Source organism: Diceros bicornis, chromosome 7, assembly GCF_020826845.1.
Source record: "Diceros bicornis minor isolate mBicDic1 chromosome 7, mDicBic1.mat.cur, whole genome shotgun sequence".
NCBI lineage: Eukaryota > Metazoa > Chordata > Mammalia > Perissodactyla > Rhinocerotidae > Diceros > Diceros bicornis.
In genome coordinates, this window is record NC_080746.1 from 65,914,678 (window position 1) to 65,940,528 (window position 25,851).

Here is a 25,851-nt window from a genome sequence, read left to right on the forward strand (position 1 = left end):
GAGCTCCTTCTCTAGTCCTCAGTAATTCAGCTCAATAACACCTATTAGGCACCTGATATTTGCTTGTTGCCAGCCCATTTCATAAAGCTGCAGGAGGCCTCACTATTTACTGACCAAGGTGACCACTTCTTAGCAGTAACCGTAAGTCTGGATATGGAGCGGCTGAATCCTGAGACACCTCGTGAAGAAACAAAAACCAATAACTTACATTTATTGAGTGCCAGTACCTTTCTAAGCACTCACTACAACCCCAAGAGGTGAATACTATTACTATCCCAATGTTACTATGAGAAAACAAGATATAGAGAAATTGATCTTAGGTTGTACAACTGATGTTGGGCTGTGGACCATGACTGTGTGATTCTAGAACCTGTGTCCCTAACTACTGTACAAGGGTGCCTACAGAATAATTAAAGAGCAAGGTCTCTGCAAGATTGCATTTTCCAGACAGCTTAAGTTCAGTCATTTAAACACCCAAACATCTAATTTTAGCCTAAAATTATTACTTGCTCCTTATCCAAGATGCCTCAGGGTCGCCATTTGGAAGATGACCTCTGGGCTTTGAAGTGTGTATGGAGCTATGTTCCCCTTCACTAGATAACTCCAGAATGCTGTGATTTTTGAATGCAACAATTTTATTGTTATTGTTATTATCCTTTAAAATTGCAAAGTAATATATGTTCTTTGTAATAAGTTTTGAAAATGCGGAAAATAAAGTATTCAAATGAAGGCCTGTTGGTCACATGGAAGGGACTGTTTATGAGGAAATTCTGACATGGACTGTTCTGGATGATTACTAAGGTTTCTTCTAATATAGTGTTTCCCCTTTGGTTCAGTTCCCTGAAACACTGAACATCTCATCACCAGAGCTGTCTAGTCTTGCCTGTTTCCTCTATCTGATTCCATTATCACTTTCCCTACAAGGCATCACGTGATATCCTCAGGTTCTCCACGGCCTGATTGTGTAACTAAATTTCCTGGTGTTATCTTTATTTGACCTCTAAGATACAATTATTCTAGGATTAGGACAGCGTCTTGTGTTCTGAACCACTTTTTATACATATATATATATTTACTTGATCAGGTTTGCTCAGTGTTATCTATAGACTATCTGCATCAGATTAATCTGAGATCTGAGATGCTGGTTAAAAATGAAGATTAAGGGTCTTCACCCAAGACCTTTTAAATAAGAATGTCCAAGATTGACGTCCAGGATCAACATTTTTCCCTGACCAAAATGTTTTGTTTTTTATTTTTCGTTAGGAAATTTTCAAACATATTCGAAAGTAGAATAATATCATGAACTCCACATACTTATTACTCAGTTTCAACAACTATTAACCCAGAGTCAATCTTGTTTTATGTATAATTTGAAGTAAATTCCAAACAGCATGTCGTTTGAATGTTTCCATATGTATCTACACAGCATAACCACAATACAATTATCATATCTAAAATAATTAACAGTAATCTCCAATATCATTACACTTCTAGTTCAAATGTCCCTCGTCTCGTAAATGTTTCTTAATTGTGTAGTGTTTTAGATGTTGAATCATGTCATTGGTTAGGTTTCATTCTTTTCTGTGACAAGTGGGATGTTGGGAGCCAGTTCTGTAGCCACCTCTGGTGACTTTACAAAACCTCGTGCCTGCATTTTGGCTATTTACCTTACCCCTGACTTCGTCGTCATTTCACTTTTATTTTGCTTGGCCCTGATTTCCTCACAAAGTTTATTTTATCCTGTTGTGCTATATGTATTTTTAAAGATGTCTCAAATCCTTTTGCAAAAAAGGTGAGTCACGTGTAAATGAACATATCAGTGATCTTGAGCCACTTGCTTGCCTTCATTTTGCACCAGTCTTTTAAACCAGTTCCTATCATCCCAGCTTCTCACCATGAGTCTCTGCTTCCTTTTTAGCTCCCACCCCACCTAAGGCCAATGCTCAGCACCACTTTTCCAGCTCTGATCTTTCTTACTTCCCACCTCAATTGTGATACTGAGTTTCCTTTGCCTGCCCTGGAAGCACCACATTTGATTCATCCTGAGCGGTGCACTGGCTCCTCTCTATCATCACCATCAGGTTTCTTGTGGCCATGAGAGGACTAGACGGAGACACTAAATCTTACGTTCCAACATACTCACTTTGAAAACCAGTCCTCTGGGACAACAAGTGGTTGGGAGGGCAATTGAAAGTGGAGAGCTCAGGATAGGAAGCCTGGGGCGGGTGCCAAAAATGTCATCCATTTTTCTGTTTTGCCCTGAGTTATATTTGTTGCTTTAAGAAGTAGACATGGGGCAGGGCTGACATGTGAGGCACTAGGACAGTGGTTCCCAATCTCTGGTCCCCTGTTTATCCATTACAAGGTTCTCACAGTCTGAAGCAAATTGACAAAATAAGGACAGTGGGATGGTTTTATTCATAAAGCTCAATATAGTGTTTTAAGAGAATGTCATTTGTTTTTGGTATTAAAACATTCTTTCTTGTATGAAATGAGCGAGGTAGTAAATGAGTTGCATGTTTTAACATTGGTATTAGCAAAGTAAAAAATTGATAGCCTATGTTAGTCGCCTGATATTTTGTTCATAAATCTAAAAGTCTGAACAAAGATGAGTAGACAAGGATGGAAGTATTTTATAGGTTTGACTTGGAAGGAAAACCATGCTGGGGAGCTGAGATTATCATTATTGTAATGATTTTCACTCATTTGTTCTTTATAAACCAAGCAGTTGGATTAAATAAGGACCATTTTCGGAAATGTTTTGGGATTACAGACCTAAATTCACCAGAATGTACTAAACCACATATACTTCATATACTATAGTAGCTGAAAAATTTGTTTTCATTTTTTTCTCAATAATACTTGCTCTTTGTAAAAACTTAATATAGAAGTGAAAGTCTTTCTAATTTCATCCCAACAGAAATGGCTTGCTATATCTCCACATGGTTTTCAATGTAAAAATAAATACTTTTAGCATGAAAACGTCAATATATACATATTGTCTATCAACTATAGACAGTTCCCTCATTTTGGAAGGCAACCTGTAATCTTTCCTTCAGTTTTTCTCCTCTTTCTACTTCTTAATTTCTAACGTCTTTTCTAATAATTTTAAATTGTCAAAGTTGAATTTATATTCTGTTCTACAAGCATACTTAAGTCTTCCATGCTTTGTCTGTTGTTTGATTCTGAGTCGAAAATCAATAAATGGTGTTTATGTTATTATGAATATAAAATTTTATTTAGTACAGAACCAAGATGTATACTGTGATTGGTTTTCCTTTTACCAAAAAATTTCTCTCGGAGAATTCCTAATTTCTCTCTCTTTTTTTTTTTACACTATTTGAAGACAAATAATGATGTCATTAGAAACTAAACTCTCCATAATGTCATTTATTTCTTTCTGAATCCTCTTTGTCTGAGGAGACCTCCTTCCTAGAGCCCAGTCTTCCTGCTCCAGGCTGGACCGGCTCCTCTCTAGGCCTGCTGCTCAGCTCTCATGCAGGGACTTCAGTCGTCTGAGTGGAGTGCAGTTTTTTTCCTATACACTAAGTCCTTCTTCTGTCTCATTTTAATCTCATACATTCATCCCGAAATAACTGCCTTTGATACATGCATGGAAAGTAATCTTTCTGACTTCTTGTAAGTCTGAAAATGCCTTTTTCAGCCTTTATACTTCATTGATAGTATGTTTGGGTATAGAATTCTAACTTGAATATAATTTTTCCTCAGAAGTTTACAGACATTATTCCATTATCTAGTGTTTTTTATGAGAAGTCCAATGCGAGTATGCTTCTAATTTCGTGTTCATATTATTTTTGTCTCTTAAGCTTTTGTGATTTTCTCTAATTTTTATGTTTTGAAATTTCACAACAATGTGTCTAAGGGAGGGTTATTTTATTATAGGTGTTCAGTGGACTCCTATAATTTGTCATTCAATTCTAGGGAATTAAAAAGTTTTTTTCTCTGATGATTTTTACCTTCATTTTCTCTGTCCTCACCTTCTGGAAACCTTAGATATTAGACCTCCTGGATGCATATCTTTTGCTTAAATTTCCTGAATCTTTGGTCCACGTTCAGGTAGATACTTCTTGGCTTTACCGTCTATCAAATTTTGTGTTTGTTTTATCAATCATGTTATTTTACTTCTAAGAACATTGTCTTACTCTCCATTCCATTTATTAGTAGTCTACTCTTGTTTTATGGATGGAATACCTTCTGGAAACTTGCTGTAAATGAAATGTTTTTAGAGTTCTTGTTTTCTCCCTGATTTATCTCTGTTTTCTCTGGTAAGATCTTTTTTTGCTTCTATACATTGATCTGGTTGCTATAAGGTTTCCTTCCATGGCTGGTGATTGTTTGCAGCTTAGTCATAGTTAATGAGGAGGCAGTAGAAGAGCTGACTGTGAGGCTATGTATCTGTGAGTGAGATTTTAACAGACAAGATTTACTTTAAGGGGCTTAGAAGGGGTTCCATTTTTTGTAAGAACATGAAGGATGCTGCTCTTGGGCACTAATTCTCACACTAGTTGTCTTGGTTTCTCCCTAGACAGATTGGACAATATTTTGGTGAAGATTTTCAATCCATGCCCACGTTTTTAGTCCTACAGCTCAGTCCTAGCCACCACCGTACTGGAAATGTCTATGTCCTGAACCCGAGTTCAGAAGGTCAAGTTGCCTGTCCCTCAGGTGTATCCCCCTATGTGTCCTCTACTGCTCCTCTATACGCATACTGTCTTCCAGAAAAATTTCTTAGTTTGTTGATGGTCTTGTGCTTGGGGGTTTATACTTTTTATTTATTTCCCATCGCTTAATGAGGGTCTCAGGAAGGAGAGGATAAATATATATGCAGATGTACTATTATGAATCAAAGTCCCCCTTAAACATTTTATATGCATATTTGCACCTGTATTTCCTTATCAACAGCAAGTTGAAGTATCTGTAATCTCCCCCTGCTAACAATATAGGACATGCATTTGTTTTTACTTCCTTCCTTTTTCCACCTTTCATGTTTTGTTGAAATTGTTGGAATTCAAGCGCTCATTCCTTTGCTCTTTTAAGTGTTTTTTTTTTCCTTAACAGTTACATTAAACTTCATAACCTCGTAACTAGCAATTATTTAGATTTAATACACTTTTTACTGCTTTCTTTACTTATCACTAATTCTTATAATACAGAGTATGTAAGTATATATCTTACATAGTACGTCCTTCCCTTCTTGGGTTCTCTATTCTGACATAAATTTTTGTTTGTTTAGAGAATTTCCTTAGATTTTATGCAGGAAAGGGTGCGTGAACGGTATATTTTCCGAGTCATTGACTGCTGAAAATGCCTTTCTTTCCTCTTGTGATCACGTGGCTGGCTGTGGAATTCTAAGGCTACCATCTCCTTGTCTTAGATCAGGTGGGGTCCCAAGGGTGTTTCTGGTTACCACTGCAGCCATGCTTCTTTATCTTAGCCACTGTTTTATAAATCTCACTGAATATTTGAATTAGTTTGCCTCTTGCATTAATTTGTTTTTTGTCAAGGACCATTTGTTCTGATGGTTCAGCTTGGTAGGTCTCTTTGAGCTGCTGATTTGGCCCATTTGTCCCCTGACTTTTCCACTGTTGTTCATTTATGTGTTCTTCCTGGCCCTTCACAGTTTAGGGGTACAGCTACTGTTCTGCTCTCCATATGCAGCGATGGGTGCTCAAGCTTTTCACTCACTGGACAATAATATTTGTTATTCCAAAACAAGTCTTTAGGGTTGCAGGGATCCCTTAGAATGATAGGTGTCCAGCTGGGATGTCTGCTGGGTCTAGGCGTGTCATGGGGTCTTGTGTCTGGTGTGCAGGGATGTTGCTGCAGTACATCATGTCCTATGGCTAGGGTGAATAGCCGGTAGAAGAGGGTTCTGATGATCAGCCCTGAGTGCAGAGCATTCCACTCCACTTCGTCCCTGGAAGGGTGTTCTCCATGGCAGCTCTGGGTGCTGTTTTATGCTCAGTCACCCCCAAGCAGCAACACCTCCAAGGATCTGGATCAGAACTGGGTTGCCATTTGCCTCCTTCATCCCTGAGTCACCATCTTGTTATTCTCTTGACTCTTGGTCAAAAGGACCAATTACACTTTCCTTTTCTTTAGGAATAGGAAAATTTGTCTTTAGAATAATAATTTATCTTTAGAATAAAAAATTTTTGATGTCACCATTTTTTTCAGTTTTTATTATGAAATATACCATAAATGCCAGAGAGTATATACAGTTAATACATATAGTTTAAAGATCAATAATAAAACAAATGGCCATGTATACCACTTAACTTAAGAAATAACTTCTCTTCTTCTAAATAAAGCTATTTTGCGCTTCTAAGCGGATTCTCCCTCTCCGTTTCCTGAGGTTGTGGTGTGAGGTGGGTAGTAGGTATGGCCTTAGTGAATCCACAGCAGTTTTCTAGCACTTCTTTCTGAAAAAAGAGAGGAGTACAAATGTAACGTCTAGAGGGTACCCTGAGCTGTTTGCAAACAGAAGTCCCGCTGATGATGCTTAGTGGTTGGTGTGGCTGGGTAGGTCACCACTGGTTTCTCCTGGCAGGTGTTCCCTGGCCCACTGCTAACCCACATGCCTTTGTGTGAATAAGAAAAAGCCACTCTTGCCATTTGCCAGAAATTTTCTGTAATAATTATATGCATAAAAATCTATAAGGACTATGAATGTGAGTAGCCCCTCCTGGAGTTTATAGACCACAACCATAATTCATGGTAAACATAGCAAGGTGGCCACAGGGCTCCTCAGGTGGGCTTTATCCAACATTTACTAACTCCACTCTTTTAGGTGCTTGGGATTCAATGCTGAGATAGACAAGATCCCCGCTCTCACGGATCCCCCGTGACTTGGGAGTGAGCTGTTTTTTGAGTGTATCAGCTAACAAGCTGGAGTCATTCTTGAGCCGTGTCAGGGCCCTGTGGTTACTAGCAGAAGTGGGCCGAGGCTTTAATTTATTTAGTGTAGTGTTTATGCCAGGTAAACCCTGAGAGGCCATGTTGTACCACACTGATGAGTTCAGAGCTCAGGTGGGATTCTTAAGTCCAGGGTGACCATATGTCCTGGTTTACCCTGGACAATCCTGAGAGAAGTCTCTTGTTCCATGTGATTATCAATATTGCCTCTTTTCCTTCTTAGTGGTGGCCCAGCCTTAGACAATAAATTATATGGTCACATATATTAGTCAAGTTTTTTTGCCATGATAACAAATACTTTCAAAATCTTAGTGACTTAAAACATCAAATATTTAGATTTTGCTCATGGATCTGTGGGTCAGCTGCAGTTCTGCCCCAGGCTGTGAGTCAGATTTAAGTTACTCCTCATTCTGGACTTTGGGCCTATACCATCGTGGCACCCAGGCTGAAAGATCAGACCTTATTTAAGACCTCTTCTTTTTTTTTTTTTTTTTGTGAGGAGATCAGCCCTGTGCTAACATCCGCCAATCCTCCTCTTTTTTTACTGAGGAAGACGGCCCCGGGCTAACATCTGTGCCCATCTTCCTCCACTTTATATGGGACGCCGCCACAGCATGGCTTGCCAAGCAGTGCGTCCGTGCGCGCCCGGGATCCGAACCAGCGAACCCCGGGGCGCCGCAGCGGAGCGCACGCACCCAACCGCTTGCGCCACCGGGCCGGCCCCCTAAGACCTCTTCTTTTCATAGAAGAAGGTGGGAGCCCAAGAGTCCTCTGGTCCAATGTGGCATAGGCTATATCTACTCATATTTCATTGACTAGGGCAAGTCACATGGCCAAGACCAATGTCAGGGGATTGGGATTTATGCTCTTCCCTCAGAGGGAGCGCTGTGATGGAAGAGACTGATATTTGGTAAATAATATAATTATCACATCACACTCCTGAACGCTACTGCCTTCTGGTGTACCCCTCCTCCGGCCTTTGCTGGGGGTCTTCGAGTGGTGTCTGTGTTAGGACAGTGCCGAAGTGATTAAAAGGATGTAGGGAAGGAGTTTTGCCTCCATGTGGATTACAGAATGTATTAAAGGATTTCACTGTGTTGTGGAGCCTGTTTTGTTTTTAGATTTCGTTGGAGGGGGTGGGGGTTGATGTTTGCTGTGGCAGCCTGATTAACTGGGACAGAGTCTCCTCCTTCCCATGCGTCCGGAACTACTGCCTACCATAGAAGTTTGCACCAATGAATTTTCCACTCTACTGTATGAGCTGTCAGAATCAAGTGGAGCCTGTGGCCGGGCCATGCTGTCCCCTACCTCATATTGGGGCTCTATGAGGCGTGGTTTCTAGTGCCCTTTACTCTGCCCCCACTGACTCTACTCCCAGTCCCTCATCCCTGCCAATCTTGCTCTGCACCTGAGGTTTTTAATTTTCATTTTTTCCCTCAGTGCGCCTTCATTTGCCTGTGTTAAGTGTTCAGCACTGATTAGCTTTCTCTTTAAAACAATTCCAGAAAGTCCTCAACGTTAGCGGTTCACTGATGGATTGGTGGTACCTATCCTTATTTTCCATTGTTATATAGTTTGCTTATCTAATCTCAGTCAGACTTGAGAAGAGAAAAGTGGCAAAGCTTTGAGCTCGGTTACCTGTGTTGAAACTGGAACCACAGTGTTTTCAAACAGAGATATAATACTGTTTCGTTATAAGGGCAAACATTGATTGGGAGGCATGGAGCAGATACATTAGATCCATCACCAGCCCTGGCAGCTGGCTTTCTGTCAAGAGCAATTTTTCATAAAGAAATTGTTTTGTCATTTCATAAAAATGGTCAAGTACCTTCAGAGTCATGTTGAAAAGCACACAGATGGTAGGTGGTCAGCTTGACTCAGTAGGTAAGTCACTTGCAGGAGGGGTTCACCTGCATGCCTCAGCAGAAATACAAATTGTCTCATATCATGGATTGTTGGCGTCCTGTGGATGGTTGAAATTGTCGCTATCAAATAACTAATTCCTAATTTTCTCCTTCACTAGAATATGAGTGTATGAAGGTATGGAATGTGTCTGTCATGTTCTTCATTGTATCTGCAAAGCTTAGCACAGTACCTGGCATATAATGGACATTCAGAAAACTTTGGCTGAAGCAATGCAAATATCAGTGATGGACAGTAAAGGCAAAACCTGGGGAGAATCCCTGGGTTCTTAGTGTAATGGAGCGCCACAAGGGCAGGTAGGGGTGTCCTTCAAAGTAAGGAGTTTATAGCCTCCACAGTGCCAGGAATTAGTTTCAGGTTGATGCCTCAGCCTCCTTGGCTCTACTATAGGGTGAACTGGAAGCCTAGAGGGGGTTGGGTCTTGTTCTGAGAGTTAGGAGCACAGCCCCTAAACACTGCACTACCATGGACTCTAGCTGAGGCCATGGGGCCGTGGTCCATGTAGCAAATCCCATTGTTGCCCCACCGTGTCTCCTCACCCTTACCACTTGAGTGCATGCCTGCTGACCTCCAAAAGCCAGCCCCTGCATTTATTGAATGTGGGAGTTTTCTGGCCACTGAAGCTTAAGCTTACCTTGCCACTTGTGCTGCAGGTTGGAAATGTCCCTTGAGAGCTGCCCTCAAATCAATGACTGAAGGGAGCTGATGTTAGAAATAGCCCAGGTCCCTGGCCCCTGGGATGGGGTGACTGAGGTGTGTGGAGCCTCTTCATCAGGCTTAAGCTCCAGTCCCCCATGGTGGTAACTGGCTTGGTAAGGCCCCCTTTCAGGCTCCTTCCCTGGGTTATTTCCCTACTCCCCTACCTGTGTTTTCTTCCCCTTCTCAATAATCCACTTGCCCTTGAATACTTGTCTCAGGTCTGCTACTGGGGAAACCCAAGCTGTAGCAGTCGGCCCTGTGTCCTGGCACCTGACCCCTGGGTGGTGGGTATTCTTGAGGCTTCAGAGGACTTGAGCTTCGTTTTGCTTAGACCCTTAAAAGCTAATATCAAAAATAGAAATAAAAACACTCCAATTTCTCTTGTTTTAAAAAGTTATTACTTAAATTATTCCCAAATTATATTATACAGCTCTCTGAGATGACAGAGCAATTTTTAAGGACAGTTGAAACCGCCCTGCTCACAAAATATCAGTGACTTGTATTGCCATGGGGTAGGTTCTCCGTTGACTTGCAGGACGTGCCTCGTCCCCCGAATATACTGCCTCTTGCTATAGCAGGGTGTTTATTGTTTCTAAACGTGGCCTGCCTGTTACCTGCTCTGTGCTTGTGTCTGAGTTCTCATTGTCCCTGTCTCAGAATCAGGTGACCCAGCAGCGCCAGCCTGGCCTTCCGCAGCCGGCTCCTGAGAGATGAACGGGTGAGAGGGTCATTCTGCCCGCACTGTGCAGTGGGTGGGCACAGCAAGAGCAATCACACTGACCTTTGGTCTTTGCTTCTTTGCAGATATCTCGGTGAGCCTGCTCACCCTTGTGGTCACTGCCTGTGGCCTCGCCCTCTTTGGTGTGTCTCTCTTCGTGTCTTGGAAACTCTGCTGGGTTCCATGGCGAGAACGAGGCCTGTTCTCTGGTAGCAAAGACAACAACCAGGAGCCTCTTAACTACACGGACACAGAGACCAACGAGCAGGAGAACAGTGAGGGCTTCCTAGACCCTCCCACGCCCTGCCCCGACTCCTCCATGAAGATCAGCCACACCTCCCCTGACATTCCCCTCTCCACCCAGGTGGCGGGCCAGGAGAACTGTGCCCATGGCATCCGCGTACAGCGCCAAGTCACAGAGCCAACCTCATCGGCTCGGTCAGTAACACCCCCTTCCTTTCTGAATGCAAGGCAAGGACCGCCCTGTTCCCTCTGTTGGTAGCGATGGCATTGATTAGCCAAGGGGCCTGTAACCTTCCACATGTCCACTAGGTATCAGAGACATGAATATGAGAAGACTCGATACTTCCTATCCTGCAGTGAGGTTCCTGAGCTCTGCTTAGTCTCTGCTTAGTCCATAATAATAATAGTTAACATTGCTGAGACTTATCATGTCAAGTACTATCTAAGAACTTTATATGTGTGATTTTATTATAGCTCACAACTTTGTGTGAGATGGATCCTATTATCATTTTCTTTTCACAGAAGAAGAAACTTAAGTCAGGGAGATTAAGTAAAAAAGTCTTTTGTTGGTAAACATCCAGGTTAAGATTTGAACCCTGGTTCAACCAACACCAGAGCCTGAGTTTTTAACCACTCTTCCATGCTGCCCTCCTGGTCCTAGAGTTTATTCCCTGTGCCTCTGACCTAGCCTGGCTGTCATACACAGGCTCTCCTTAGACCCCACAAAGTGGCTGGAGGTCTTTGTCCATCTCTAGCCTTTGCAAAGCCTACAGAGTACCCAGGTCTGCGTCACTCTCTTTCCATGGTCTGGATGCTTTGTGCTCTTAAGAAGTAGAGAAATAATAGAGTGCTATGAAAAAGCAAGGGCTCTGGGGCCAAGGAACTGGGTTTTACTTACATGTGTGATATTGGACACATTACTTTACCTCTGTGTGTTTCCCTTTCCTCCTCTGTAAGAGAGGAGTAGTGACAGTACCAACGTGTGGGTGGTTTTAAGAATGAAATGATAATGTGTGCATCACGTGCTTTGCACAGGCCTGCACCTGATAAGTACTCCAGATCGTGAGCTGCCATTTTCAGTATTGAAAATTCAGTATTGCTTCAGTATTGCTGTTAACATCATCATTATCATTGAAACTGGCCTCTCCCAAGACCCACGTGTTACATAAAGGTGGCTTTAAGGTTAAACAGCTGGTTCTGAATCACAGGATATGAAAATTCACTCTCCACAAGAGACTTCAGGAAAAGAGACTCAGAAAGCAGCTTTCTTTAAAATGAAAATATTCGCTTGAGCGATAGCCAGAGGAATAGCATGTGCTGTGATTTGGAAAGTATGAGCACAATTCGGGGGTATTTTTAAAAAATCTTTTTTATTTGTTCTCTGGAAACAGAAATAAGATTTTACCCTTTTTTATGTTAATCAAGTTTATCCTAGAGGCTCTGCTCATTCACTTTAAGTGGGATGGAATATGACAGTTTATAATTTAATTTCTTCAGAAACCTATTTTAGCATCATTTCCAATTCTGAATCAAAGAGCTAAACCTAAACTATTCCTCTTTGAGGAAATGGATGATTGTTTGCCATTTGATTTAGAAGAAATCCTCAGGTTTTATCACTAGCATTTGTCTTCAGATTTAAGACTTAAATATAACTGGAACTCTGTGTGATGCTGCTGTGGAGCCCGTGCGATGGTGCAGACTCATAATAAAATCCTTTCAGCACTTCAGTAAGCAGAGCCTTTCAGATAGAGTCTCCATTGAAATTGTCTGCTCTTCGGATTTACTCTGCATGTTAATTTTTCTGGTCTGGGTTCCATCAATATAGGGCGATAGTACTGTGTTTTTCTTAGATTATGGATCTGAGGACTCTGCCATAATTCTCATGAATTGATAGCAATCATATCACTGTAATTATCACAGTATTTATTCTAGAAAACTGTATAAGTACTCTGAGTATCAAGAAATATACTTCATTTGAAAATAAAAACGGTAGATATCTTCACCACTGATTTGTGGAAATTGGGTAGAAGGAGAAAAAATAAAAAGAGGAGAGGGAAGGAATTATTCCTGAAAAGTGAATTTTAACCTTAGATTTAGTTTTGGAGTCATGCAATTAAATTATCTTTTCTGATGTCCAAAATCAAGTTTAGTAATATCTGAATTACTATAAGAAAACTAAACTCTTTCCATCTGCATTTGACCTAATACTGATAATTTGCATCATTATGCATTTAAAACATCCTTATGTAAATTACTCCTGACCTAGTTTTATGGGTTATATCTGGGAATACATATTTTTGACTCATGGTTTTACCATAATGAGAGTGGTGTATGGTCTTCTAATTCTTTAGGGATTGTTTTATATTATAAACACATGTATACACACATGCACACACACACACACACAAACCTTTTTACTGGCAAAATGGAAAAATGAATCAAGTTTGAGCCTCCAAAACATTTTTAACATTCTTTTTAACTAACTCTTGTTTTTTTGTTTTTTTTTTTTTTGGTGAGGAAGATTAGCCCTGAGCTAACATCTGTCTGTTGCCAATCCTCCTCCTTTAGCCGAGGAAGACTGGCCCTGGGCTAACATCCATGCCCATCTTCCTCTGCTTTATATGGGATGCCGCCACGGCATGGCTTGACAAGCGGTGTGTCAGTCTGTGCCCAGGATCTGAACCTGCAAACCCCAGGCCACCTCAGCGGAGTGCGTGAACTTAACCACTATGCCACCAGGCCGGCCCTAAGTAACATTTTTGATACCACATTTGGGGAGGGGGAAGGTACTCTTTGCTGAGATGGCTCTAAGCCATCTGTTCTTCTGCTTATTTCTTCTCCCTTCTTGCTCATTATGCTCCCTGCTTTCTCACTGCTGTCGCTTTCTCTGCTACTGCTTCCCTTCTGCAGCTCCTATCACTTGTCCCAAAGTTCTCAGGACACCTCGTTGGCCCGGAGCACATAAGGCTTAGACTCCCATTTAAGGCCATCCCCACTGTCGCTGCAATTGGCATAGCTTCTGTCACAGCATTTCCAGTGGAATCGCACCATCCCCTGGCCTCTTTGGCTTGGGTGTGTGTGGCTCCCACCTATGCCTTTGGGAATGTACTGAAGATGAGCTTTGTTTCTTCTTCTAAGAATCTTTCTGGTCAGGATGATTTTCTGTTTTTCTTCCAAGGTCAAGCACGTTGGAATTCTGTTTCTAGTTAGCTCAGTTACTGTTAGAATCCTCCAAATTCCTGTTACTTCTTTTCAGTTTGGGTGGAACCCCTTTTGTATAATGACCTAATATCCTAGGAATGTGGTTTTTGTTTTTTTCAGAATTTTTCAATACCAGGACATTTTAAAGGTCTCTATTCCAAATACTTGAAAATCCCTGGATCCCCAAAATAAAAGGAACCGTGAAAGGCTATCTAATCCATTTCCTGATTCACATCCCAAGATGAAAGTCCAACCTGTTTTTTGAAGCCTTCTCAAATTTCCTATGTAACACTTTGGTTTTATAAAAATTTCAATTACCATACAGCAAACTCCTCATCAGGCCCGTTAAGGCCCTGCATGATATTGCCACAGTCTGCTTCTGTCAGCTCTCAGGCTCACCTCCTGGCTAAGTCCACCACGTGGCACGACCCCAGAGGACACTGCTAACATGGACTTAGTAGGAGGCTTTACCTGAAAAAGCTCATCACACTCCAGGTACACTAGCTTCTCCTTAGTTTCTTTGGCATCCCAGGCCCTTTCCTGCCTTGAGGCCTTCACACATGCTATTCCCTCAGCCTGAAATGCTTTCCTTTTTCTTTGCCATGCCAAGCTCTTTTGCAACCTTAATGTCCCAGCTAAAATGTCACCTCCTCAGAAAGGCCTCCCTGACCACCGTATCTGCAGTATGTGCTCTTTCTTCCACTCCCTCCCACTCTTAATTCTCTCACATGTTGCCTGGCTTTCACTTCTTCACGGGATTGAACTCTATTTCTAACTAAATGATTGTCTGCTTATTGCTGTACCCTTCTCTAGACTATGAGTCCTGTGAGCTCAAAGACCACATCCCGTTTTGTCTCGCCCTATATAGCTAACCTTTGGTGCAACCCCTGCCGCATAGCAAACTTTTTCCATGAATGACTGACAGAATACATTCGTCAGTATGGGGCCACTTTTCTCTGTTCTACTGGCAAGAATGGCAAAAGGCCAAAAGTATAAACTGAGTAGAGCCTCTAATAGTGTGAGGCTGGCAGAAGGCCACTGTCCCAGGTCTCACATTCATTAAGAGCCTTACATTTAGATTTTTGATCTCATCTCTAAGCTAAGCAATCCATAGAGACAGAAATACACTGACAGAATTGGAAGAAGAAAATAAGCACACTAAATTTGGATCCCATCACTGGCCACATCTCCAGTAAGTAGTACACTAGGATTAAACATGCTTCAGTGTATCCAACTGCACTTGACTGCTCACCTCCACTGGCCGAGGACTGATTCCCACATCTTCATTATCTCAGTCATTCTAGAAGCCTCTGAATCCCAGAACAAGGGAACCTCAGATTCCCATTTCCTCCTGGCCTTGTAGTCAGTTAACTGCATCTGTCCCTGTCTGGGACTTCCCCTTCTTCTGTGTCTGCCTGCATTTCAGGACAACCCAACTCTCTTCATCAACAGGGAAGTTTGCATAAGGGAAAGAGTCCTGGCTCCTGTGTTTCCAAACTTCCCTGTCTTGACTTGAACCAAATAAAGAAACCCATGATGGTTCTGAAATCACAATTTGCCTCTCTCTTTCCTCTCCTTGGACCCTGAAGCCTTGTCAACACTGATGCCCCAGAACCAGGGAAAGGGTAGACCAAGTTTCACCTCTGAGATGTGGTCACTGAGATGAGGAAAGGTTAAAGAGCATACACTTGTACATAGTTGCACAGGAAACCCAGATGGAAGGGATGCTGGGGATTCTGAGTGCTGCCTCTTATGCAGAGCCTGGTTAGAAGGTGTGGTGGGCATATGTGAGGAGAAAGCTGCTGGAACAGAAGAGCTAAAGATTCCATCCCGCTGGAGTGCTTGGAGCCAAGATGGAAACTTAGTTAACTTCCCTATTGAGGTCTAGAGCATCAGCTTGGAGGCTGATAAGTATGAGGCCAAGATAAGTAACAGGCTCAGCTCAAGTATCATCTCCTCCAGGACAATTTCCCAAGCCAGAGGCCTTTCTTTCTACCTCTCTGCTTCTGTGGCTCTCCAACCTCTGGTCAGTTCTTATCCTCCTCTGCCCTGCTTTAGAGTTAGTGCATGACTGTCTCATCACATCACCCCCCCCAGCCCACGCCAGGTGCCAGTCTTTCCTTGAAGGCAGTCAGTAGGCTTTGCCCGTCTGTGCCTCTGCCCTACCTGACCCTTGCGCTGCACATTCCAATTTGTTCAATTACAGTTATGTCCTCTTTCTTAAGATCCAATGAAGGTAGTAGGCTTTTTGGGTGATGGTTCAGGGACTGAGACTTTGGAGACTCAAAGTGGGATGCTGGAACTGGTTAATTCAAATTTGAGGAAAGGAGAGGAGGAAAAGCCTTTTGCCTCTGGGCGCTTGCTGCTCCTGACCCTTGGCTGCAACTCAGCAGCAGGTCAGCTTCCTTCAGGCATGAAAGTGTGTTTTTGACTTTGTTGTGGGAAATCTGCTTCACAGATTTTGTTTAATCATTTTTGAAATTAGGCTTTCTCCAGGCTCAACCACCAATCTTCCAGCTCAGGTCAGGGATAGCCAAGTCCAATCTTTACGTTTTCTTCCTTGTCTCTTCCATGACAGGAAAATGGCCTCTGCCCGCACTGAGGGAGAATAGGAGGTGGAGGAAGCTGCGAGTTCCAACCCCCATGACCAGCTTCCCTAAGACAGCTTTAGGGTATGACTTATTGACAGAGGACACCATCTCTCCGCTTTCGTTATTGCCTCCCATCCTTGGGGCCCACCCCCTCCTTCCATTCGTTGTGCACTTAATTCCTGAGAACACCCAAAATACAGGACTCCCCAGACCTACTCAGAGGACTGTCTGCTTCAGACACAGATCCTTCCTTGCACACTCACTCAGTGTCACTCAGTGGCATTGAAATTCTAGACCCTTACCCTGGGGGACCTCTAGTTCACTGCACTCAAGGACCACATCCCTTGACCATTTTAGAACCCCTCATCTGGAGTGAGGGGAGCTCAGATCACAACACTCTGTTCTGTATCTTTCCTCTCTCCTGCTTTTGACTTGCTTTTTCTTCCCGCCTCTATCTGAGTAGCCTTTGAGAGCTATGGAATGTTGATTTTCCATTTCCTCTACCTGGTCTTCTTCTTCATGTCCCTGGAGCAGCCTCTCTGCTCTACTTTCTCATTTCTCAGCCCAGAGAGCTGCAGAGGTTATGGAGGGGGCGGTACGAGTTACCCTGGTTCTCTGGCTGCTCTGAGCTTCTCTGCTCTAACCCCCGCCCCCCACCTACTCCAGTAATGGCTAACTATCTCCTGAAAGGAAATGGAAAGCGATTGAAAGAGAGCCCCAGGGAGTGAGAACTGTCACGGCCTGTTACAGTCTTTGCTATCTGCTTTAAGCCACTACCTTACAATTGGATTCAACTGTTTTCTCAATAGTATGTGTGATTCTGAATGGGGGAAGAGTGTTGGGAATGAAACTAGTCATGTAAAACATTTGGGTAGATGATAGTATTCATATCTATGCTTGGTTTTTAAAAAGAATCTTCAGCTGTGTGTAATTTTGAATGGAGGCATCGTGTGCAATTGGGTTCTGAGAGAATGGGATCTTGCTTCAGTCTTTGAAGTACAAATCTCTCCATAATGCCCTCCCCAATCCACCTCCTCTACCCCCTGGCAATCCACTGTGGTTGAAGAGCAGAGCACGTAGGACTTATTTCTCTTCAGAGTTCATTTCTAAGAAAATGTACAAGTAAAACAGAATATATTCCGTTGCTAAGTAGCCAAATTCATGTATTTTAAATTAAAATTTACATTTACATGGCAGGCTTCGTCCTACAGATAAGGGTTAAGGCAAAATGTTGCTGTGATGAATCTAAAGCCAGTACTCAAAAAACTTGAAGGTAAGTTGTTAAGCACAGAGAATCTGCACAGCAACCACCTTAGGAGAAAGTAGCAGCAGAGTGTCGGGGATTGGGGCTGGCGTAGACACAGGTCTGGTGTGCCATCAGAGATGTTGGTCCAGAGGAGGCACATCCAGTGGGCCTTGAGGGAGCACTTTCAGTATTTAAACAGAACCACTAACTAGAAAAGCACCCAGAATGGCCCATTGTAGGTGGGAACTGACTCTGGACCCAAGTAGGGCCCTTGTTAGAATGAGCCTGGAGAGAAAAATCAATAGCAGAGGAACCAGAGCTGTTCCTTATGGCCTCTGCATAGGGCTGGATGCTTGCTGTTCCCTGCCAGTCCTTTCTGCCCAGAGATCCCACTAGAGCAAGATTAAAGCTCCATTCTGGCACTACAAATGTTCAACATCTGGATAAGGGAATGACCTGGCTGTGCTAGCACAGGGAGCCAGTTATAGGCACTTAACAGCATCTCCTGCCTCCCTGATCTCCTGACAAATCATAAGATCCAGAGAAAACTTAAGATCGTGGGTTTCTCTGTAAGAAATTAAAATCTCACAACAGATACTTTCAGACCACACAATGTTTGCGCATGCATGTTGCGAATGTATGTGCCTGGGGTATGTCTGCTTGCGGTAGACTGCTGGCTGTGACAGGTGCAGTGACAGCTCTGTGATTGTGCTCTTGTTGTACCACGTGGGTGATTAGTGACCAGGAGGGTATTTTAGGATAAAGAGGAATGTTCAGCATAACAACATCTGTATGACAAGGGAGAATAATTTCAAACTTGTTTTGGGGTCTATTAATCCCATTTTTGCATCTTTATTTCATAAAGTAGACTTAAGCCAGGAAAAGAAGACAAACACAAATGTTTACTCTGCCTCTCTAACTATTTACCAATCCCTCAGAGATTCCCTTTTCCTTCTGCTGGAGAGAGGATATTGTAATTAAGGTTATGGAGAGACTGCATAAAATATAATATAATGACTCTGAACTCTTCAGCTAAAAACAAAAAAAAATAACCTTAAAAATAACCTCATATGTAATGACTACTTCTCTCAATTTGTGAGGACCCACACAGATAAGACAAGTTTCAAATAGAATTTCAGGGAAACTTCTAAACCAAACCAATAAGCTCATAGGGTGAAGAGTAGATTCTGTTAGCAAATATTTAATTTGCAAATATCAGTCTCCAGCCTTCTCTAACTGAATCCTTATATACATTTATAGGAGCCTACCTTTAATTTTTATACCCTTAGTGTTTATTATGGAAATAAAACCCTTCTTCCTGATCACTGATCACCCACATGGTAACAGAAGTGTAATCACAGAGCTGTCACTTGCACCTCTCCAAGCCAGCATAATCCACTACAAGCAGATACGTCCTGTCACATACATTCTCATGGCAGCAAAGATTATGTTCTTGTAATGAAATGATTTAATTTGAACCCGTAAGAATGTACATCCTATAAAGCTATATGCTAGTGACAGGAAATTCTGTATCATTTAGAAAAAGATTCATTCTTCTTAAGACAACACACGGCTAACTATTTCAAGTTCAGGATGATATTATATATGAAGGTGAATAATTTTATTTTTAAACCAGTTTGTACAAATCTTTACATTCCACCAGCGTAAGAAGCTTCTTTAACGGTATATTAGTTTAGAAAGTGCATTAAACCTTTAAAGCTCCAAGGTCACGTGTTAGTAAGTTCATTTCCTGATACCAGGCCTCAATTTTGAGCTTCAAGCCTTGGGGAGCAGCTTACTCACACTGATGAGCATTTTGAATTTAGGCCATAGGAAAAAAAAGAGCCCACAGATCTAAGCTTTTAACGGTGCGTAACAGTCTACCTACATCCCAGGCACAAGTTTCTGAAAGACCTGTAGCTAATGAGGTTATAACTTTGTTCTCTCTTGCTCTTCATTCAAGGCATAATTCAATCCGAAGACAACTCAATCTGTCAAACCCGGACTTCAATATCCAACAGCTTCAAAAACAGGAACAGTTGACTGGAATTGGTCGAATTAAACCGGAGTTATATAAGCAGAGGTCATTGGATAATGATGATGGGAGGAGGAGTAACAGCAAAGCCTGTGGGAAGCTGAACTTCATTTTAAAATATGACTGTGACTTAGAGCAGCTCATAGTGAAGATTCACAAAGCTGTCAATTTGCCCGCCAAGGACTTTTCTGGAACTTCAGATCCTTATGTCAAGATCTATTTGCTTCCCGATCGGAAAACAAAACACCAGACTAAAGTTCACAGAAAGACCCTGAACCCTGTGTTTGATGAAGTGTTTTTGTTTCCGGTTCCCTACCATGACCTTGCTGCACGGAAGCTTCACTTCTCTGTGTACGACTTTGACAGGTTCTCTCGCCATGACTTAATCGGCCAAGTGGTGGTGGATCACTTCTTAGACTTGGCTGATTTCCCCAGAGAATGCATCCTTTGGAAGGATATCGAATATGTCACCAATGTGAGTCCAGCATTTCTTCATTTTGGGGGACTTCTTGGTCAGCATGCACACAGAATACTTACATTTTATTTTGTTTTGGGGGCAAAGTATAAAATTCATGTCAGCATACATATAGCTGTTGTTTCAGAACCTCTTTATACCTCTCCAGAAACAGGTCTTTAACAATATTCATTTTGCAATTTCCAAGAATTATTTATGAAAACGATATAAAAGAATAACATTCTCTTTTCTATTTTCTAATTCTAAGCTATTCCCTAATAGACAGTAGATATTATCTGCCCTCCTTACCACATTTTCTTTAGAGCCTCCTTAGGTTGTTTGTGCTAAATGGCTCCTGGCATCATATTAACTGTAATCTGCAGCTAAGAGACCATTGCCTGACTCTGTGAGAGCGGTCAGTCCTTGCCCGCATTCTCAGGTCAGCTCAGCAGCATTTCCCAAGATCAGATCTTCAACTTTAACCCCAGAAATGAAGTTGAAAAGAGTTGGCACCACATTTTTAAATATAGAATCAAAGTTACAAGGAGGCCAATCTGAAAAGATGCCACGATATTGGCAAAATTAATCTATAGAAGGTCAAATCCAATTTAGAGCTCAGGAGAGAGGGCAGAAGTGCTATGTAGTGATACTGTATATCCATGTTTACATTTCAAACACAAGATTGCAGTGGTGATATTTTTACTCCATTTACATTCTTTCAACTATCCTGCAGAGGGGTATTGACACTCTTGAATTAGAAAGGGAAATTGGACTTCCTTAGGTAACTCTAATATTTTAAAGCCCCTAGTTTCTTTCACCTGTCCAAATTCTCTCAGATAACTTTGTTAGCTCGTCTTCTGGAATTTGAGTGCTTCTGAGGTTAACATAGTTCTCTTTCATCCAAAGACACCAAGCCCCATAGTACTTCCTCAGCTCAGGTGATGATCCAGCTTGAATTTGGAGCCCATTTAGTGAAAGACTCTCACTCTGCTCAGGAAGAGAACACACAAAATCTCTGCCCAGTGACCAAATACCCACACTAGGACTTTCTCATCCTCAGCCACTTTTGAGAGCTGGGGACTCACTTACACTTTGGCTGTTCCAAGGGACACCTTCTCTTTGCGTGCCACAAAATACCAGGGCCAGCTTTGTCCTGCTACTCAGATGAGCGAAGTGTAGCATGGGGTTTTGCTGGCCTTTATCATAATGATGATAATGAGATGATGATGAGAAAAGAAAAGAAGGAGCTGGAGAAGGTGCAGAGAATATCAGGTGCTGAAACTAGGGTGATTTGGAAGATTGGAGAAGGAACAGACATCTTCAAACTTGAAAGGTTGTGATATCTATAAATCCAAAAATATATGCTGGGGGATACAAGGATTGTATTCCACATACCAATTGCCAAAATGAGGAGACAGCATCAGAAACTTTAAAGAAATAAAATGGGCAGGCTGCATATACTAAGATATGAATGGCTCAAGAATGAATCTTCTCAATGGAGTATTTACCAAGTCCTCTTGAGTATAAGCTGAGACAGTGCTGGCCAACAGTGATGAGCCTTGGTAGAAAGAGGTTAGTTACTCCATCTAATGTGACATCAATTTATATATATTGTGTGTGTGTGTGTGTGTGTGTATATATATATATATATATTTATATATACTTTTTTTTTTTTTTTGCTGGGAAAAGTTCGCTCTGAGTTAACATTTGTTGTCAATCTTCCGCTATTTTTTTTTCCTCCCCAAAGCCCCAGTACATAGTTGTGAATTCTTCTAGTTCTTCTATATGAGCCACCACCACAGCATGGCTACTGACAGACAAGTGGTGTGGTTCTGCCCCCAGGAACTGAACCCAGGTCTCCGAAGCAGAATGTGCCAAACTTTAACTGCTAGGCCATCAGGGCTGGCTCTCAATTTATATTTTTTTGACAAATGGATTCCATAAAATAGCTGGAGTGGTTGTTAGAAAGCTCAACAGGAATCCTGCTGTGAGTTGACTTCTAGAGACTTTATGGAGAGAGCAACACTGAGTGCCCAGTGGCTGATAAAATTCTGGATAAGGCTGATCTCTGGTGGGAACCTCCCCTAGAGCAGTTTCTTGTGGGATGAGAATATAGAAGGTCAGTCTGCAGAGACCTTCTGGCCCTGAGATCACTGCCATTTTAGCACTGTCCCAGGACTAGGGGTTTCCTGTCCATTGTTGGAGAATCCTGGATTTCCATAGAGCTGAGGAGACCTTTTAAAGCTAAAGGTCTCAAAATTCTCAGTTGTTTCCTCAGGCAAACAATAAATATTCTGAACATTGATCTAGGCCTTTGGATGGCCAGCAGGGGAGGGGAGGTCATGAGAATGGATTGTTCATAATTATTTCATAATCTGCCATATACTTTTTTAAAATTCTATTTTAAAAATTATTATTTGAGGCTGCTTTGACTGTGCTTTTTTGAATGTGACTTTGTACAGAGACTGAGCATGAAGGTCTGAGATTTGCCAAGTTTCCATTTTTATAATGTAGCATGTATATATAACACAGTGTATATAGGGTTCAGGCACAGGTTAGTGAGGGAATAATGAAATGAATGGGCATGAACCCACCCCTCAGCTGAAGAACAGAACATGACCAGTACTTTTGCTGACCCTTGAGCTGCCCTCCCTCACGTTCCCTCTCAGTTCACTCCTGCCAGGAGGAAACCACTATCCTGAATTTTATTTATATTGTGGCATATTTGTAAGACAATATATTATTTGGTTTTGTCTGTTTCTGCTTTTCATAGCTCTTCTTTGACTTTTTTTTTTTTAGTCCACTTTGATTATGACATTTAGCAATAGAGATGAATGGTGCTGTGGTTCACATATTTCCATCGCTATAATATCCCATTGAGTTATATACAACAAATTAGCTTTCTTGTATTGATGATATTTGGGTTGTTATTGGTTTTTTATGATTCCAAATAATACTGCAGAGAACATCTTTGTGCGCATCTGTTTCACATTTGCAATAATTTCTGTAGGGTATATCCCTGATTGAGATAAGGTGCACACGTGTTCAACTTTTCTAGGCAATGCCAAGTTCTTTTCCACAGTGTCTGTACAAATTGATCCTCCCACTAGTGAGGTATGACAGTTCCTAATGCTCCACATTGTCACCAACTCTTGCAGTTGACACAGTTTAACATGAGTGTGTAGGCATGCGTATAAAATGATATGTAATTTGTATTTCCTTGGTTGCCAAGGTGGACCATCTTCTGATATGTTTATTGGTCATTCATAATTCCTTTCTTGCAAAGTGCTTATTTTCTTTTCCTTATTGATTCATATATGTTCTTTATATAGTCTGGAGGAAGATCTTTTGTTGGTGATGTGTATTACAAACATCATCTCTCAATTTATGGCTTTGTACTCACTTGATGGTATCTTTTGATCAATAGAGGTTCTTATGTTTAATGTAGTAAAATGTCAATGTTTTCCATTGTAAATTAGCATTTTTGCATCTTGTTCAAGAAATCTTTCCTTACCCTATGTCATAAAGACATTTCTCCTATATTTTCTATTAGAAGTTTTAAAATTTTGGCCTTCCTAATTATGATTTTAATCCCCCAGAATGAAATTGTTTGTGTAGTGTGATACAGGCATCGTATGTTAGTCATCTTGGGCTGCCATAATAAAATACCATAAGCTAGGTGGCTTAAAGAACAGGAATTTATTTCTCACAGTTCTGGAGGCTGAGAATTCCAAGGTCAACGTGCCAGCAGATTCAGTTCCTTGTGAGAGCTCTCTTCCCGGCTTGCAGATAGCTACCTTCTTGATGTGTCCTGACAGGGCAGAGACAGAGAGAGAGCTCTGTGCTGTCTTCCTCTTCTTATAATGACACAATCTCATATTCGGGAATCCCAGCAAATCTTAGTCAGGATAAATAAAAAGAAATGCTCACTTAGCAATGTAAGAGTTAAACTACAGAACACTAAAGAGGAAAGCAAGATCTTGAAAGCAATGAGAAAGAAAGAAAATCATCTACAAGGAATAAGTATTAGACCAAATGTTGACTTCTCAAAAGCAATTAGAGGTCAGAAGACTATGGAATGATAGCCTTACAATACCAAAATCAAAGTAACTGCGAGTTTTATGGCCCCAATTTTTATACCCAGAAAAACAATCTTCTAAGAGCAATAGCAAAATAAAAACATGTTCAAAACTGTGACTTTTGCTTGAAGGTTATTGCCAGCCTATGGCTACCTCAAAGAAGGTATCCAGGGGAATAAGTATGCTGACCCCACTCTCCTACCTTCCTCATTGTCTGAACCTAACTAGAAGCCAGAGACTAAGAGAGCTCTTTTCAGTTCAAAGAAAAATAAACAAAAACCCCAAAGGCTCCAGGGGCACTGAGCAGGAGCAAATGGATTCCAACCAACTTCTATCATTACTCATCATACCTTCTTTTATGTGTTTGTTTCAATTTTCTTTCTTCCCTATTAGACAGTTCTGTGAGTGCAAAGACCATATCTGTCATTTGCTGTGCCTAGCCTTTAGAATGGTGTCTGGAAGTGAAATAATTAATAAGCACCTGCTGAATAAAATGAAGCTCCTTATTTGGTGAGGCTCTAGGGACTGATTTGGTTGGGAGGTGTTATGCAGAGCTGAACCCATAAACTAATCTTTTTTTATTGTTCTTTATTTCTCCAATGAGATTATGAGTTTTATAAATGTTGGCAGTCAAATAAAAATTAATTCTCACACCTTCCTGTGAAGGAACAAAATGGCAATTATTGAGTGTAAAAATGATAGTTTAATTAAACCTTTCAACTGCTGAAGCCAGATCAATCAATAATAGAGTAATGCATCTCTGTGGGATGTGTATCAGTCAGTAAGAGAGAAGATAGCGTCTGGAGGAAGGTCAGAGTTAGGAGAGCATGAATTTAGTGGTCTGGTTGAATGTTGGCTGTGGTGCCTATACTCTTGGAATTTTTAGTGTACCCCACTCATCACTGGCTCCCTGACAAATAGGCGTTGAGCACTTCAGGAATCTCTTGTCTTGGCAGCCCACTGAGAAACTGGGTTCAGAGACTTTCTCTGGCACCTATGATCATCTCAGCTAGACTCTAATTTGGAGCAGATGCCAGAGTTTTCACACTGTAATAGTAGAAGGCATGAGATTCCCTCTATGCCAGTATGGATCCCAGTACAGAAAAGGGAAGGGTACAGTTTACAATCGCATAGACTTTCTTGTAATGTTGGGAATTTTAAAACTTTACATTTCCATCAAAATTTGACTTTGTGAGTCATTGCAAAGTCCCATATTTTGCAGTGGCTGATTTAAGAATTTCTCTGTTCTGTTTTCCAGGGCCCTGGGGCCGTTTCTATGTTTGCTCCTCACAGTTGAATACGAATTGGCAGACAGTCTCCGTGACTGAAGAAGTTTGTTAGTTTAACCCTATTTCATTCTGTTGCACTATGAGTCCTAAGTTATTATCATAGGATCACATTCAGTGGTGTCCTGGTAGATATGTAACAACTCGCTTAGGGGTGGGGCATAGGAAGGGGACCTGATTTGTAGCATTTGTTCTTTTCCATGGTGTGAGTACTCCCAGTAGGGCTGATTTTAAGCTACTAATGTGACATCACTGAAGGCAGAGTTGGCAAAAATGCTCACATTGGCTTTTGCAAGCTGGTGTCAACTGATAAGAGCCCGCTCCAGTGCACCACTGCGTGTAGTGCTGAAAACACTAAGGCTGGTTGGCTGACAGATCCTAAGGGACCAACAATTTGAAAAACCCCACAGAAAGCCCTGGTTTCCAGTTGACAACAGAGA

At 41.6% G+C, this 25,851-nt stretch overlaps 1 protein-coding gene across 2 annotated transcripts in view; it reads left to right on the forward strand.

The window, feature by feature from the left end:
- Window positions 1-25,851, forward strand: part of SYT9 (synaptotagmin 9) — a 183,630-nt gene that overhangs the window by 40,546 nt on the left and 117,233 nt on the right. For both annotated transcript variants that reach the window (XM_058545878.1, XM_058545877.1), the window contains exons 2-3: window positions 10,363-10,714; window positions 19,521-20,067. In XM_058545878.1, the coding sequence (XP_058401861.1) occupies window positions 10,363-10,714; window positions 19,521-20,067 (899 nt within the window). The remainder of the gene's footprint in view (window positions 1-10,362; window positions 10,715-19,520; window positions 20,068-25,851) is intronic.